At 38.0% G+C, this 15236-nt stretch overlaps 1 protein-coding gene across 2 annotated transcripts in view; it reads right to left on the bottom strand.

Moving 5' to 3' along the window:
* The window catches only part of dachd (dachshund d), a 155289-nt gene that overhangs the window by 60731 nt on the left and 79322 nt on the right, over positions 1-15236 (bottom strand). For both annotated transcript variants that reach the window (XM_088415727.1, XM_088415728.1), the window contains exons 2-3: positions 14551-14666; positions 1682-1837 (exon numbers count right to left, since the gene is read on the bottom strand). In XM_088415727.1, the coding sequence (XP_088271853.1) occupies positions 1682-1837; positions 14551-14666 (272 nt within the window). The remainder of the gene's footprint in view (positions 1-1681; positions 1838-14550; positions 14667-15236) is intronic.

Raw genomic sequence — 15236 nt, 5'->3', positions numbered from 1 at the left:
ATGGTCTCATCGCGGCGGGTAAATATTAAAGGAAAAAGAATCCAATTGATTGTGGATGGGGCTGAGAGGCGTCTCCGCCATATATTTCACTCACAAGCTAATGCCGGACGTACCTGAGAGCCGCTCCCGCCCTTCGCTGGCTAGAATTACGATTCTAGCGCGGTATGGCCGGGCTCAAGGTTACCATTTAAATTGTAAAAAGATAAAAGAGTTTCTTATTAGCTCCATTGCCGCAGCCTTGCTGTTGGTGCTCACATTTATCTTTATTTCCGTGACCTCGCGCGCTCCTATACTCTTCCGTCTTTCTTTTTTTATACACTCCTTTCTCTCGGAGCGATGACCTCACGCTTTATGCATTCCGCATTGTTAAAATCGGCTTCGGGAACACATCCTGTTTTTCGTGTGCGGTGTCAAGTGTTACCGGTGAAATGTATTCAGGAGTCGCAGTAAGTGAATCCAAAAGCTTCCATTTAGCAGCCAAAGCTACAGGGAATACATTTGGTTTATAATTCGGAACGGGCTTGTGGATCTGCTCTATTATCGTTCTCTTTAATACACTAAGTGCTGCTGTGTGATATCATGAAAATCCTTCTGCATTTTAGGGCTAATAATTAATTGGAATGGCGCATAGCGAAAGGAGGGAAGGGGGGAAAAAGAAAAAACCCAAAGCTCTCACAGCAATTCAATTAGGCCTTGTTAAAAGGCTGATAGCTTTGGGAAATTGTGTTCACAGATTCACTTAGCCTTCAAGAGTGTTGTTTTTTTCACCCTCACTTTCAACACAACAATCTCACATGTCAGGTGAGGGAAAACAAGACTTACCCTTAAAAAGGTTTGCAGCCAGCTGAAATTCGCCAAAGTTGAATTTATCTAATACTAATAAATTGTGTCATTTTTATTTAAGTTGCCTATGTTTTCAACTGCTGCAGGACGTAGATGAGATGAAAAGGAAGAAAATGCAGTTAAATCTGTCTTTAATCTAATAGTCTGTTGGTTAGATATAAATGCAGACCCCACAAAATATCTAATCCATCCATCAATCCATCCATCCATCCATCCATCCGTGACTCCATCCATCCATCCATCCATGATTCCATCCATCCATCCAAATATGCTTTAAAAATATGCTTTAAAAATGCTGTGAGAGTCGAAGCTATCTAAAAGTGCAGACCCCACAAAATTATAGAAAAATTCAGTCAAGTGACGGCTCATAAATCGGAAAACATGTAAGTTGGAAGTCACGGTACCACTTTATGGTCTTAAAAAACACTCTATGTTAGCTCATAACCAAGAATCACCACAATACCCACTCAAAAAAGGTTGCTAATCCATAAACTCAAACAAATGCCATCTTACAAGAAACGTTGTTACCTATTGCGTATCATAACTACTGCCAAATTTGTTTAGGTTTGTTAACTATTGATGATCTTACAAATGCAAGCTTAACCAAGGTGAGTCTTCTCCCCAATCTTGAAATAGTCAAAATGATGAAGAAATGTTAGCTGCCCAGATCGCTAGTAGCTAGTTAAAAGCAACATTGCATGGGTAAAACATAAAAAAAAAAATATTAATCCTGTGGTATGCTCACAAAAATCTTTTGATATGCTTGTAAAATGCTATATGTCAATCTTAACCTTTCTGAGAATTACTGTTTTAATGTCAGTACAGTTTGCGTCCTCACCAACGCTGGAGCTGAGATCTCCGTTCTCACCGTCGGCCCCATGGTGGTGGTTGGCGTTGGCATGGTAGCCGCCCATGGCCTCCAACTTGATCTTCTTGACCTTCATGGCCTCTGCAATGGCCGCGTTGGCAGCAGCCGCCGCTGCCGCCGTCAGACCTTGAATGGGGGTTCAAAGAAGAAGCGTACAGACGGCTTAGTTACAGATTGCCGCAAGTCCGCCAGGGGATGCAAAAAACCTGCTTTGGCAAATGAATGAAAAAAAGACGACTCTTGAAAGAGTAGAACAATGAATAATTTCATACCCCATAGGGAACAGGCATGTACGTGCTTTTTCATGTGGTGACAGAGGATATCTTCACAGCGGGTTGTCATGATGATGGTATCATACGATTGTGATGAAGGCTACACCCACCCCATGGTGCCTCACCCTCTGTATTCAAATATTTGTTTTCAATGGGGGGATGCAATTATATTAATATCACTATTCACGACATACTGTCCACATTTGCTTGTATGTTTTTGTGTTTTTAATAGTGCACGGTGGATTTGTTATACTTTGATATTACATTTCTATGACAAGGACTAAACTGGCCCTGGGATCTGCCTGGTGGGCTGGCAATTTTAGGAGGCCAATTGTGATGCTTGTTTTTATTAATGTTGTTTTTCTGAGAAAACAGCCCATAATTTAAAGGGCGTGGCCTATTGGTATACTTTAACTATAAACAGTGGATTGAACCAGAATATTGTACAAATTCACTCCTAACCACTTCAAAAACATAGAAAGGTGGCCCATTTGTTCCTTTTTAATACAGTTTTGACAGCTGATAGAACCAAATTGGGTTCACATTAGGGCTGCAACTAATGACTATTTAAATACTATACTTAATTAAAAAGTTGATGATATTGGTGCTTAATTGATTAATTGGATTTCAAATTTAAAAAACAAAATCTCTTCATTCAAAAGTAGGATTTTTATTCAGGATTGGCATCACAAAAAAAGCTCTTTTTTAAAATAATTAAGGATGTTTTATGATTGATTTCCTAGTTTAGTAAAAAAAAAACAAAAAACAAAAACACAAAATTTGCCAAAATATGATCATTGCTTTCCAAAATTAAAGCAGATGTTTGAAATGTCTTGATTTGACTGAGCCCGATGGTAATCAGTCCATTTTCAAACAGGACAAAGGACACCTGACAATATTTTCTGTTTGGAGGGTTTAGCTCTTGGTATTTGGACAATTTTAGCAGAGGTGTTTTTTTTTCGTGGACCCCCTTCTGTAATTGTTGATTCATTACTTTTATAAAATTGACCAAAATTGGAATTATCAGTCAATCAGCCAGTTATCAATAGCTCTTCTGTCTACACTTCAGCACCGTCATCACTTGTGACACCCAAAATCGGCTTTTAACCACCCCCCCAAAAAAACGCAAAACGCAAAAATACAACTCAAACCTCCATCATTCTAAACCAAAACCCAAAGCTAAACCTTACCAACTCCCCTTCACTCACTCAATTAGCCAAATTAGGTAGAAAAGTTTATTTAAAAAAAAAAAAAAAATGAAAACACTAAACCCAGACCACAATGCCCAGCGTGCATGGCTCAACATATACAGTACGCTGCACTTTGATGTAATGTGCTGCCCTGTTCAGCTGTCAATCAAGTCTTGCATATCTAGTTGTAAGTTTTGCACAACTTAAAGATATTTAGAGTCAAAGAGCGTGGTGGATTGATGTTTTCAAATAATTAAATTATTTTTGCCTATACCCTCTGTCAAGGTTGATAGTGTAGCTATGATATTACAGTTGAATAAGATTTGTACCATATTTAATCAATTTCAAATAATTGAAAAATATCATTTGTAATAAAAACCATGGCGTTAGACCAACATCTCTAGGTTCTAGTGTGCAGAAGATTATTTTATGTGTCTAAATATGGATTTTCCTAAAAATATTATCATCCAATTCTCAAACATTGAGGAGTAGCATGCCCAGACCATCTAAAAAAATGGACTGAATGTATTCTAGTAATAGACACACATATGGCGAGTGCACTGCAGAGATCATAAAGCATCGGGTTTGTCATTGCGGCACTTTCGGGGCTTCTGGTTGTATCAAACGTGACTTGAAATCTTTATTCATGAGGCCTCTGTTTCCAGCATTGGGGACAAATAGCGCTAAAGCTCTTCCGGGCCCGTGTGTACGATACGTGCGCTCCCGGGAGATTTCCCGGATTCTCCTCGCCAACAACATCAAAGATGCACAGTTGGGAAATGACAAAAAAGAAATACAAAAGGAAAACGCCTATTAGTGAAATCACTCAGATTCACCATAGAGTATATATCACCTGCCCTTTAACTGCTTATACTTGATATGCAGCTTTGTCTTTGCATTTGTCGCCGCTGTGCTGTCACGCTCAGGAGCGGCTTTTAGCACGCATGGGAAGGGGCGGGAATCGAACGTGTGAGCCCGGCAGAGGATGCTCTTCTTCCCAGCTGATGGGCAGATGGTGAGAGTCATTTTGCGCATATAATTTAGAGGCTTGTTTGCATCTTAAAATACATCAGGACCATATTGACGCACTGTATACATCATGTCAGCGATGGCCCTCTCGTTTGCAGGCGGCTGTTCCATATGCAAAAGGCGTCAGACAGAAAAAAGTCACCGGCCCATAAGAAGGTGATACTTGTGCACATAATGAATGTAGCCTCTGCCTGGCCTGAAGGTCAGCCTTCATTTGTGTATAATGGCCAAGAGTCAACTGTTTCCCAAATGAGACGTATGCAGAACAGACTGCAGAGTAAATATTGAAATCACCTCCGGGGCTGTTTGTGTGATAAATTCACCGCGCAAATCAGGTGCGGAGAACACATCTCCGTGCCCCAACCCACACTTTTGGATGTGCTTTATTGTACTGCAGCCTGTGCATCCTTAACGTGTGAGGGCTGCCTGGGATCTTTTAATTGCTGTTTGTTTTGTGGTTGTTTGGTTTACTAAGACAGCAAAGGACAACAAACAGTTTCTCACACATACCCAACAAAGACAATGTATACCTTTTGGTTTGCAGTGCAATGACGATAACTATCTCAACGTTTTAACCGCGAAGACGGATCTTTGTTAAGATGTTTATAGTTACACGCTATGCTGAAAACTCTGAATGTTTTAAAGGTACAATTAATTGATTAATCCATAACTTATCGATAATAAAAACAATCAAAAATTATTTTTGATAGCCAAATTATCATTTAGAGATGTAAAGTTATCAAAATGCTCAAAATCCCAACCTGTTGAAAAATATAATACATACTCAGTGATCTACTGTATTTAGTTCTCTATGAAAAGAGATTGTGTTAAATCAAAACAAGCGCTAACCTCATCTTTTACTTGGGAATACGATTATCAATATTGTATCCTGTTTTCTGATATGTTATGGACCAAACAAGTACCTAAATAATCAAATATAAATTAAAAAGTTTAAAAATCATTTGCATTAAATCCACTGCAAATTTGATAAGATTTTCTGTTCTGTTTCAAAGTGACAGAAATCAATCATGATTTTTTTTTAAAGTCTGACCCCGCAAAGAAAAAAAAGCATGCAAAATGACATATTTTATGTAAGTTTTATCTATTTTTTTTTTTTTTTCAAGTCAAGTATGTGGAGTGAAGTTTTATTTTTTCTGTAGATTTCTGTTAACCTATGGTCCCACTAAAACAAATGTGAACAAACTGTTGGTTGCCGGTGTCTCAGATTTCAGTGTCTAAAATGATCAATAAAGGTCAATCCTTGCCACAATACAGTGCCTACAAACTATGTCAAAAAGCTAAAAAATCTTACAATTTCTCTCTCGTCATTGATCTTGTATAAAAATTATAAAATTATTTAAAATTAAGCACGTTTGCCTTTGGTTGAGCTCTGGATCAAAAGGACTAAAAATGGCAACTTGAATTTAAAATTTTGGTCTAATTAGTTAATATTTCTGATTCTACATTAATAGCAATCTTCATTAGCAATTGCCGTGTGTTTTATTATTTGATTTTTGATTGCCAATGTTGCAACATTGGAAAATTGGTCTTTATTTTTTAGCTTATCGATTAATACCTCAAACTAAATAACAAAATGTTAACTGCAAATAAAAAAAAAAATGCAAAAATAAATAATAAATAAACTATGGTTGAGGTGTTTCGGGTGGCTGGCGAAGATATTAAATGAGGCTCCGCCTACCACTGTCTTTGGTTAAACGATTTACTGCTAAATCTAGAATCTTTCTTCCGCTAATTGTTGCATGCCAACAGATCAATTGCCATATCTTCAAAACCCGCGGCCTGACGCGGCAGGCGTAATGAGAAAGACAGGGAAGTCCATTAAGCCGCAGGAAGTCTGAAACGTCAACATTCCACTTGGTTGCTAATCTGCATTCATTACCATGCAAACAAAACAATCCCGCCTTGCATAGTCTGCCAAAGTCACCTTTAGATTCAGACGGTGGTATGGACACAGGTACGAATCATTGGAATCGCAAAAGCAAACAAAAAAAAAGCAGAAGCCGTCAAAGAATTAATGGAGACTAGCGTGGCGGTGTCACACGGGGAGCACCAAACAGCAAATAACAGAGACAAGGTCTGACGGTAGCCCTTGGAGCAGCTGTCATATTAAATAATAATGAAGGATCTATTAATATGCAAAGGAAGCAGCAGCCGACTGGCTTAACGCTGTCATGCCTCCGCATATTGTCAGGATCTTCATCATTAATTAACATGCTAGCTGCCCCATACCTGCGCCAATGTCAGAACATTCTTACGACAAACACCCCGATGCCTGTGCCCTCCGAAACTAACTCGCATAATTGAATTAAAATCAGATTGTGGTCGCACCACTGCACAAAAGACGGATTTGTCTTTTTAACAAAATTAAAGTTTTGGCTTTTTTAAAGAGCACACCACGGGCACAAATTAAAGCACGTAAACGTCAGGTTATGCATTCACGTGTCGACGCAATGATCACACAAACCGGGATACGCTCTTAGCTGTGCTGCGCCCACTTGAACCGTACTACGTCACATCACGATACATTTCGTATCGCTTACCGTGTTGACTAATCTGATGACAAGCAGCAAACTGAGAAAAAGAGGAGTAAGGCAGTGCAGCGATCATTACAAAGAAACAATACTTAAGTGCTAGGTAGATGTATTTCAAAAGCAGCTAGAAGTGGTGTCAGGTAAGGGCGATCTGGTGTTGCCACCGCAGACATGCTAATTGTACATCAAAGAGAAACACATGGTGCAATGACTGTACAACCACATAGGCCGGAAGATTGGATTGGATTTAAAAAACAAACACAATTTTCAGATAAATCACCTACAATATTGCAGAAAACCTTTGACTTTGAACTGCAGTCAAGTGTGACAACTAAACAGTGAACTGGGGCCATTAGCAAGGATAGGGACTGAGGTTTTCTGCGACTAGCGAAACTCCACATGTAATTGATGCCTCCACAAACAAAACAAAACAAGACAAAACAAAATAACAAACAAAATAACCTTCAATTTTCTCGGGTTGTTACCAAAAAATAAATTTAAAAAAAAAACATCTTTTTGTCTAACTGAAACTCTTCAACTCATTTCAACATTGAGATCAAAATACTGGCAAAGCACTCGTGTTCTTCAAACAAAATCTTAAATGTAATCAATTCAACAAATGTCCTTAACATTAGTAATAGACCACTGCCATTTTAGATAGATAGATAGATAGATACTTTATTCATCCCCGTAGGGAAATTTTGACGGCCATCTATTTTCATCTGACGGTAGATAATAAATTAAAAACTGCGGTAATTTTATAAACAAACGCGCGCATCTCGGTGTGCCCTGTGTGTGACTGGTAGGCTGTGATTACACTGCCCACTGCCAGAAGATAACTGGGATAGGCCCGTGTGAGGACAAGCAGTTAAGAAAATGAATGGATATACAGTATACAGTATAGTACGCATTTACACTTTTTTTGACTCTCTTTCTTTTGTTACTAAAAATAAATATCTTCTCCAAATATTAGTCAGCATCCTTGACTACAATCATCCTTGATATTCCCACCCTCCAAAAAAAAGCCATGTCTAGACACATGTAACATGAATTGTGACTTAAAACATTGTCTGCACTGTTAAATGAAAGTTTTAAGACACGGCATCTGCAGGTTGAAGGGAGCCACATAATTTTTTTGAGGCAAATTTAAGACCTCTCAATGAATGTGACAATAGTGACAAAGTGGAATGTAATACAGTTATTACACCAGAGAATCAAAAGTTTAGAGATGATAAATTTGTCAGAAACTTTGCTAAGATTTACAAAGGCAAGTTTAGTGCACGTCTGCAGTTTTTTGAAGACCTTTGAATGTTGGAGAAACATTTTTAGGCTTTCAGATTGAAAAAAAAGGAATTTGGGACTCTTTGTTTTGACAAAAAAAGACATCTGTGGTACAATATTGCAGAATACTTTTTTTCTTTTACCTTTAAGATTGGCTAAAGTTTTTTATAACAACTTCACAAAAGTAAATTATGTTACTCTATGCCTGTACAGTTAAGCTGAACGTGCAGAGGGTTCCCAAGGTCATCAGAATCTCTTGAAGTTGATAAGAGTGCAAAAATAATCTATTAGTCACCACTATATATACTACATTATATATATATATATATATATATATATATATATATATATATATATATATATATATATATATATATATATATATATATATATATATATATATTTATTTTTTTATTTGTATTTTTTTTCATATCTTTTGTCTCTCACCACATATTCCCAATGTACAAAAACATCCCAAAAACTTCCCCTTTTGCTGGGAACATTTCTTATAATTAATAACACTATGATGCAAACAGGAAACTCTAATTGAGATGAATATTTAATGCAAGGGAGAAACATTTGGCCGTTCAATTTACATCAACACAAAGCCTGTGACGGCCGATCCAACTCTACAAACGGAACAAATATTGACACTGACTGATATAACGATACATAGCCATACTCTCTTACAGCTTTAACAGTTACCGATTATTCTAACCTCTCGAGGGGAAAACAATATATTCAGGGTTCAACTGCCATTTTTTTTTCTTTTTACTGTCAGCTTATTTTATCAGTGAAGTGGTGCATGTTTGCAGGTAGTATCATAGGAGGATTTATATTGTGGGTGGCATTCATTTCTCTAATGGTAAACTGAGTTCCTCCAGCACCTAAATGAATTACACTGAAGCTTCTGCTGCTCAAGTCATGGCCAGAGCATGAGTGGAGGTCCTCTCTTCATTCTAAAGAAGATGCCATCTCCATGTGGTGTCAGTCCATGGCAAATAATTCCATTTGGAAGGGAATGTTGGGTTGGGGGTGGGAGGCAATCTGCCTATAATGCATCAGCCACCTGAAAAACTCCCTCAAGCATGTGCGTACACTTACGCATGTGCTTTAACACACACATACACACATATGTACATATGAGAGTATTTCCTTAAATGGAAAGCTAAGCATATTAAGATGTCCTCTTTTCTAAATGGAAGCAGTATCAAGGGCACGCATACATATGTTAACAATGTGTTCCAACATGCGCATTCCTGCACTTGTTAGCGTGCAAAGGAAACCTTGCACATCAGTGTAGCAGTTGATTTTAATCCGACGTGATTTGCGCATTTAGCGCCGGCAAAAATAATACATTTGCAGATGAATGAGTCATAAAGACCACAGCGGATTGGGGCTTTTTGAGAGAAAGTAAAATGGATTTGACAAATCTGAGCTTTGATGATTTAGGTGTGACTGGTCATTAGCTAACATGGCAACACAGTAAGTTTTAAAAAAATACTTGAAATAAATATATGCCGACAGACATTACAAAACTGCATTAACAATTTCTAACCACAGTAGCTAAATTAAGGTGACACTGACCATTTCATAATGTTTGTAAACAATATGTGCCAAAAAAAATTGTCGTGTCTGTGATTGCCTAACACTGAAAGAGTAACAGAACGTTGTATAAAACCTCTAAAAATTTTGCAGCAGCACTGTTAAATATACAGTACCTCATTGTTGTTGTTGTTGTTTTTTCTTTTTGGTTTATGTTAAATTTAATCTGTTTTGTAAAGGACCTTTTATTGCACATATTAAACTGTGGTAAGAATGAAATATCATGTTTTTATGATGGCCAAATCACGCAAATCTAAGAAAAAACTAAGGAAGCATAAAAAAAAGGTAAAAAGGTAAGGTAAAAAAAGAGAAAGACAAAAAAACAGAACACACAAAACACCACACAAGAAAAACTCAAAACAAGAAAAAAGTTGCACGCATGAAAAAAAGCAAACAAAAATATGCCTGCAAGAAAAAGAAGCAAACAAGAAAAAAATGCTCAAAAACAAGAAAAGGATGCAAACAAGAACAAAAGGAATCAAACAAGAAAATGGACACAAGAGTAAAGATGCAAACAAGAAAAAAGATGGATGCAAAAAATAAGAAGCAAACGAGAAAAATGAATCAAACAAGAAAAATGATGCACACAAGAAAAAAGCAGCAAAGAGGAAAAGTGATACACGTAAGAAATGAAATAAACAAGAAAAAAAACACAACCAAGGAAAAAAGAGGCAAAAAAGAAAAAAAGCAAACAAAAAAAATGACTCACGCAAGAAAAAAGAAGCACTAAAGAAAAAGGAAGCAAACAATAGAGAGGAGCAAACTAACTTTCCTCACCGGATGTGGCTTGTGTGGGTGGGCCCAGGGGTGTGGACTCACTCGGTGTTTTTTTTTTTTTTTTGCTATTACCTTTTGTATGTTTGCTTAGTTTTTTGTTTGTGCGATTTGTACTTCAGGGACATCATGGTAACATAATATTTTATTCTTTCCACAGTGTAATACAGTATGTGCATATAATTTCCATTTGGTACATTGGTAATTTAATTTCTGATTAAATAAGAGTTCTCTTGCACCAATATTTCTAACCAGAAAATAAAACACCTCTTTGGTAGAAACCACGTTTCTTACCGTGTGGCTGCCTTGCCTCCTTCATGAAGTAGCTCAATGGTGGCAGGCCACTTAATACACATCCCTCATCCTCACCAAGATGATGGAGGCTATTTCAATGGATGGAGACTATTCCAAAGGGGTGAATACAGGCGTCAATACACCTCTCTCAATAACACAACACATGTTCCCCTTATCACGTTAGTCCCCATGGGAACCCAGATTTCACAACAACAGTTGTGAAATTGTGGGTGAATTATTTACCACTGATGCTAATTGTCCAGCTGTGTGCTTCCAAGCACGCATTTTGGCCACTTCAGCTTTTCCACAGTAAAACGTTGTAGTTAATAAATGAAATGTTGCTGTTTACTTGGCCAACTTGGTGCAAAATCTCTCCAACTTGGCTCCGGAGCCAAAATGAAACTAAAATACGTGGATATGGCTGGCATTTATTTTATTTTGCACAGGTGAGTGGGGAGTTTTGAATTGCACCTGTCTTGCTCCTGTCGTCATAAAGGGACTTCAAGCCTTTTTCATCCGCACGGCGGGGTCGGTGCAAGCGCGCAGAATAAGCAAGGAATGCTTAAAAATGTGTCATTGAAGGAAAATAACACGTTGGGAGTGTTTTAGGTGAGAAATGAACATTGGAAATGGTTAAAAGCTCCAAAAAGTTGACTTTTTATCTTACAGCCCCTTTAAACTGCAAAGATCTTTAGGTTGCACATGCTATATGATGAGGTGCTTTCCACCATTCTACCATTCTACTATCCATCAGTACTCTGCGGACGTGACAGGGACATCAATTAGTCGCCTGCTTAGATACTAACTTATGTGTGGTCAATTATGTCCAATTAGGCGACTGTCAAAATTGGTAACTTCCCTGACATTTAATGCCAAATGCTATCATCAAAACGGTTCAATTATAAAAGCAACGGATAGGAAAAATTGCGAGCGCAGTTAGTGAGGCCGGCATGATGGTTATGAGAGCAGCGAAAACCTCAATTACTTTATCAGTGGCCTCCAAATACCCAGACAAAATGTCAAGATCAGAGGGTCTCTCTGTGCTTTAAAGGGGATGGTATCAAAAGGCTTCTCTGTTGCGTCTCAGTTCCGCTAAATAACACGACTCTTTCTCATCATTGTCCTCCTCCGCGCTGTCGGCCTTTTAGTTTTGCTTTCTTGTGATAGCCGCTGACCTCGCCCTATATGTTCAAAGCGAGTGATTGTGGTGAATGTGCTTCATATTAGGTTTCAAACACCTCACAGACAATGATTTCTTGCCTCCAGGACAACAAAACACTTTTAGTATAATATTACAGCAAAGAATAGATAACTACAAGTCTATTAAAGCAACAATGTGCTGTAATTTAATCTGAAAGCCTTTATTACAAGTGGGGTCATATTTGGGAAGTTTGCTTGTTACTACCAAATGATTAAAATAAATAAATGCATATACAATAATAATAATAATAATAATAATAATAATAATGATAATAATGATAATAATGATAATAATGATAATAATAATAATAATAATAATAATAATAATAATAATAATAATAATAATAATAATAATAATAAAATGTCAAGAGAGAAGCAACTCCAAAAGGTTTTTGGGCTTTTGACTAATGAATGGGATATTGAGCAAATAGTTCCAATGAAGTTGGTACATTGTGTCAAATGGAAATAAAAACAGAGTACAAAATGATTTGCAAATTCAATTATTTGCAAATTATCTTCAACCTTTATTGGACTGCACTGACTACAAAAGCAAGCCATTTAATGTTTAACATAATCAACTTAACATGATTTTAGGGGGGTCAAAAGTATGGCCCGCAGGCCGGGTTTAGCCCGCAAGGAGGTTTAATCCAGCCCGTAAGACTATTTCGCATATTAAGCATAATAATAGAATGGATAGGACTGAACACATTAGTCCTCATTAAAACAAACATTAATATACACAAACATTCATAATTTCACAAGCAAGGAGTACTGCAACTTACAAGTGGAAGTGACCAGTTGCCACGCTAGTGCCAAATGATTGCTTTGGCAACAGAAAGCGGAACACTAACATTTATCATCTAGCTTAGCCGTGCTGGTAAAACCGTTCCTCACTCCGAAGAGTTCACAATGGGGGGGATCGCCATCTGAGTCATGACCAGACATTCGGCTTTGGTCACTTTTTATTATAAACAATCAGTCTTGCATTTAATTTTGAACTGCGCACATCGCTTTTATGTTTGTTGTGTGGTCATGACTTCTTTGTGAGTTTACAAGAACTTCTGTCTCATTCTCATTTACCCAAGTCATTTCATTCTCGGGACAGTGAAACCATCGTACCTGGGTTACTCCTAACCCTAACCCTTAGGAGACGTTCACCTCTCATGTGAGTAGACTTCATCAGTTCATGGAAAAAAGCAACGTGGTCTGGTTACGATCCATTCAATATCCTGAGAATTCCAACATTTACTACAGCTACTGTTTTTTGGTTTTGTTTTGTTTTCGTTAGCTTTAAAGAAACACTCTAAAAACCTTGTAAAAGTTCATGAGTGTTTTCTTGTTTTGATCTACAGTGCTTTACACCTGTACGGTTGATTTATTTTTCTTGGAACGGACTGAGTGTGACCTTAAATTTGGCACGCATTTCAAACTTTAGGGCTCTGATCGACATCACTGTAGAAAACTAGCAGTTTTGTTTTATGTGTGTTATGGTTGGAGTATTTCAGTAAATATCATTTACCTTGAGTGAACGCTGAAAACGGGATAACGTTGTTAGATGTGTCAAGAAGGAGAGCACGGCAATATGCAAATGAAAGCACTTAAAGCCACCAACATCAAAGTAGTCTCAATGAAGCCCGCCACAAATAGAACAAAAGGCTTCGTCGCAATAAGACTCGGCCTGAGGGGGCGTCAGGGCCTGAACGCTTGCTGTTGATTCTTGTGGCGATAAGCTTGCTTTAGCGTCAACCAACGCCTATGTACATATTGCAGTGGAGTGGATTTAATCGCGCTAATTAGAATGCACTCCAGGCAACAAATGCAACATCTACCGGAATAATCTGAGAGAAAAGATCTCCACTCCAATTTATTCAACCTTCCCTTTGTTGTTGTTTTCTTTCCACAGGGGTTTTTACACAGACGATCTGTTTTTGGTGAACGAGTGAGCGGCGGGTGTCTGGTGGCAGGGGGCTTCATGTGTCACCTCAGACCCATTGCCATTTCGAGGATGAGCTGCAGGGAGCCCCCAAGCAGAGAATACAGTGGAACACAAGTTCCAACACACCAAAAGAAGGACGCTTATGAAATATGACCCACAATCAGAAAAAAGATTTGCCTTATTCTCAAAAATGTGGGAGCTCAAATTGTCATCATATGTAATGTCATCATATCGCAACACTCTTTAGACCTCATCTAAGGAATTCCTTTTACAAAAAGTGAAGTCCTGTTTTAGTTTTTCTTGACAAAATGGAACACTGAAGACCTTTTGAGGTGCCTTGGCACCACGGCGAAAGTCCGTGGCCCCTCCTCCTCATCACAAACACAATGGATGAGTTTGCCAAATGAAGTGTGAAAAGGACTTAAGTGAAAGTGTGGGATGCCATGATAGCTTCATGCAAGCCACGAGATCTGAATATATATATATATATATATATATATATATATATATATATATATATATATATATATATATATATATATATATATATATATAAATCGGTCCCACTCATTGCATTAGAAGCAAAAAGTGATTGAGGCGCGTTTTACAATGTGATAGTTTGTACACTAGACTGAATTATTCCAAATATAATTTATGTAAATGGGTTATTTTGCTTCTCCAAGTCCAACTGGGAATCCAAGCCTACCTGTGGGTGGGATCATTCCAGGGGACATGAGGCCAGGGACCGTGTGGGGCATGATGTGAGGGTTCTCGGGCGATGTCACACTCTGGGTCCTCTTTGGAGGCCGACCGGGTCTGGAGCTGAAAGAAAACACAAGAGGGAGACAGATGAGAAAGTGCGGGGGGAGGTAACGAGGGCGGTGGTTGCGGTGGAGGAGGTGTGGGGGGGTGCGACAGCAACGGCTGGTGTTAACATTTGGAGCGTTCCACAACGAGCAAACACGCACTGTAAATAAATTCCCTTTCAAGGACAGTTGCTTTCTGCAGCTCAACATAATAGACTTCCATAACTAATTAGATTACACGCTGAATTCATTTCCTTTTATTGAAGATCAACCACTTTTTGATGCATAATTCATAGCCCGTACCTCGTTACCTGTTTCTGCGCATTAATATCCCCCGCACTATTTGAATTGCCTCGTTTGCATATGCTAAAATCCTCAGCCCGCGTCAGTCTGGAAATTACACATTAACTTGTTATAATTATTGCAGTCAGGCCACTATTGATTTATGAGACTTTTAAAAACCAAATATGTGTAGTTGCAGTAATGAATGATATTTTAAGCTTCTTCAGGAAATTAAAAGGCAATGGCTGCCTTAGGAAATGTTCCGCTTGCTTGATTTAATGCATGCCATCGCTGGAAGGTGGTG

The sequence above is a fragment of the Hippichthys cyanospilos genome, chromosome 5 (assembly GCF_059441005.1).
Source record: "Hippichthys cyanospilos isolate Australia breed blue-spotted pipefish chromosome 5, RoL_Hcya_1.0, whole genome shotgun sequence".
NCBI classification, from domain to species: Eukaryota; Metazoa; Chordata; class Actinopteri; order Syngnathiformes; family Syngnathidae; genus Hippichthys; species Hippichthys cyanospilos.
The sequence above is the reverse complement of the archived record's forward strand: the minus strand, read 5'-3'. Positions and strand labels throughout refer to the sequence as shown.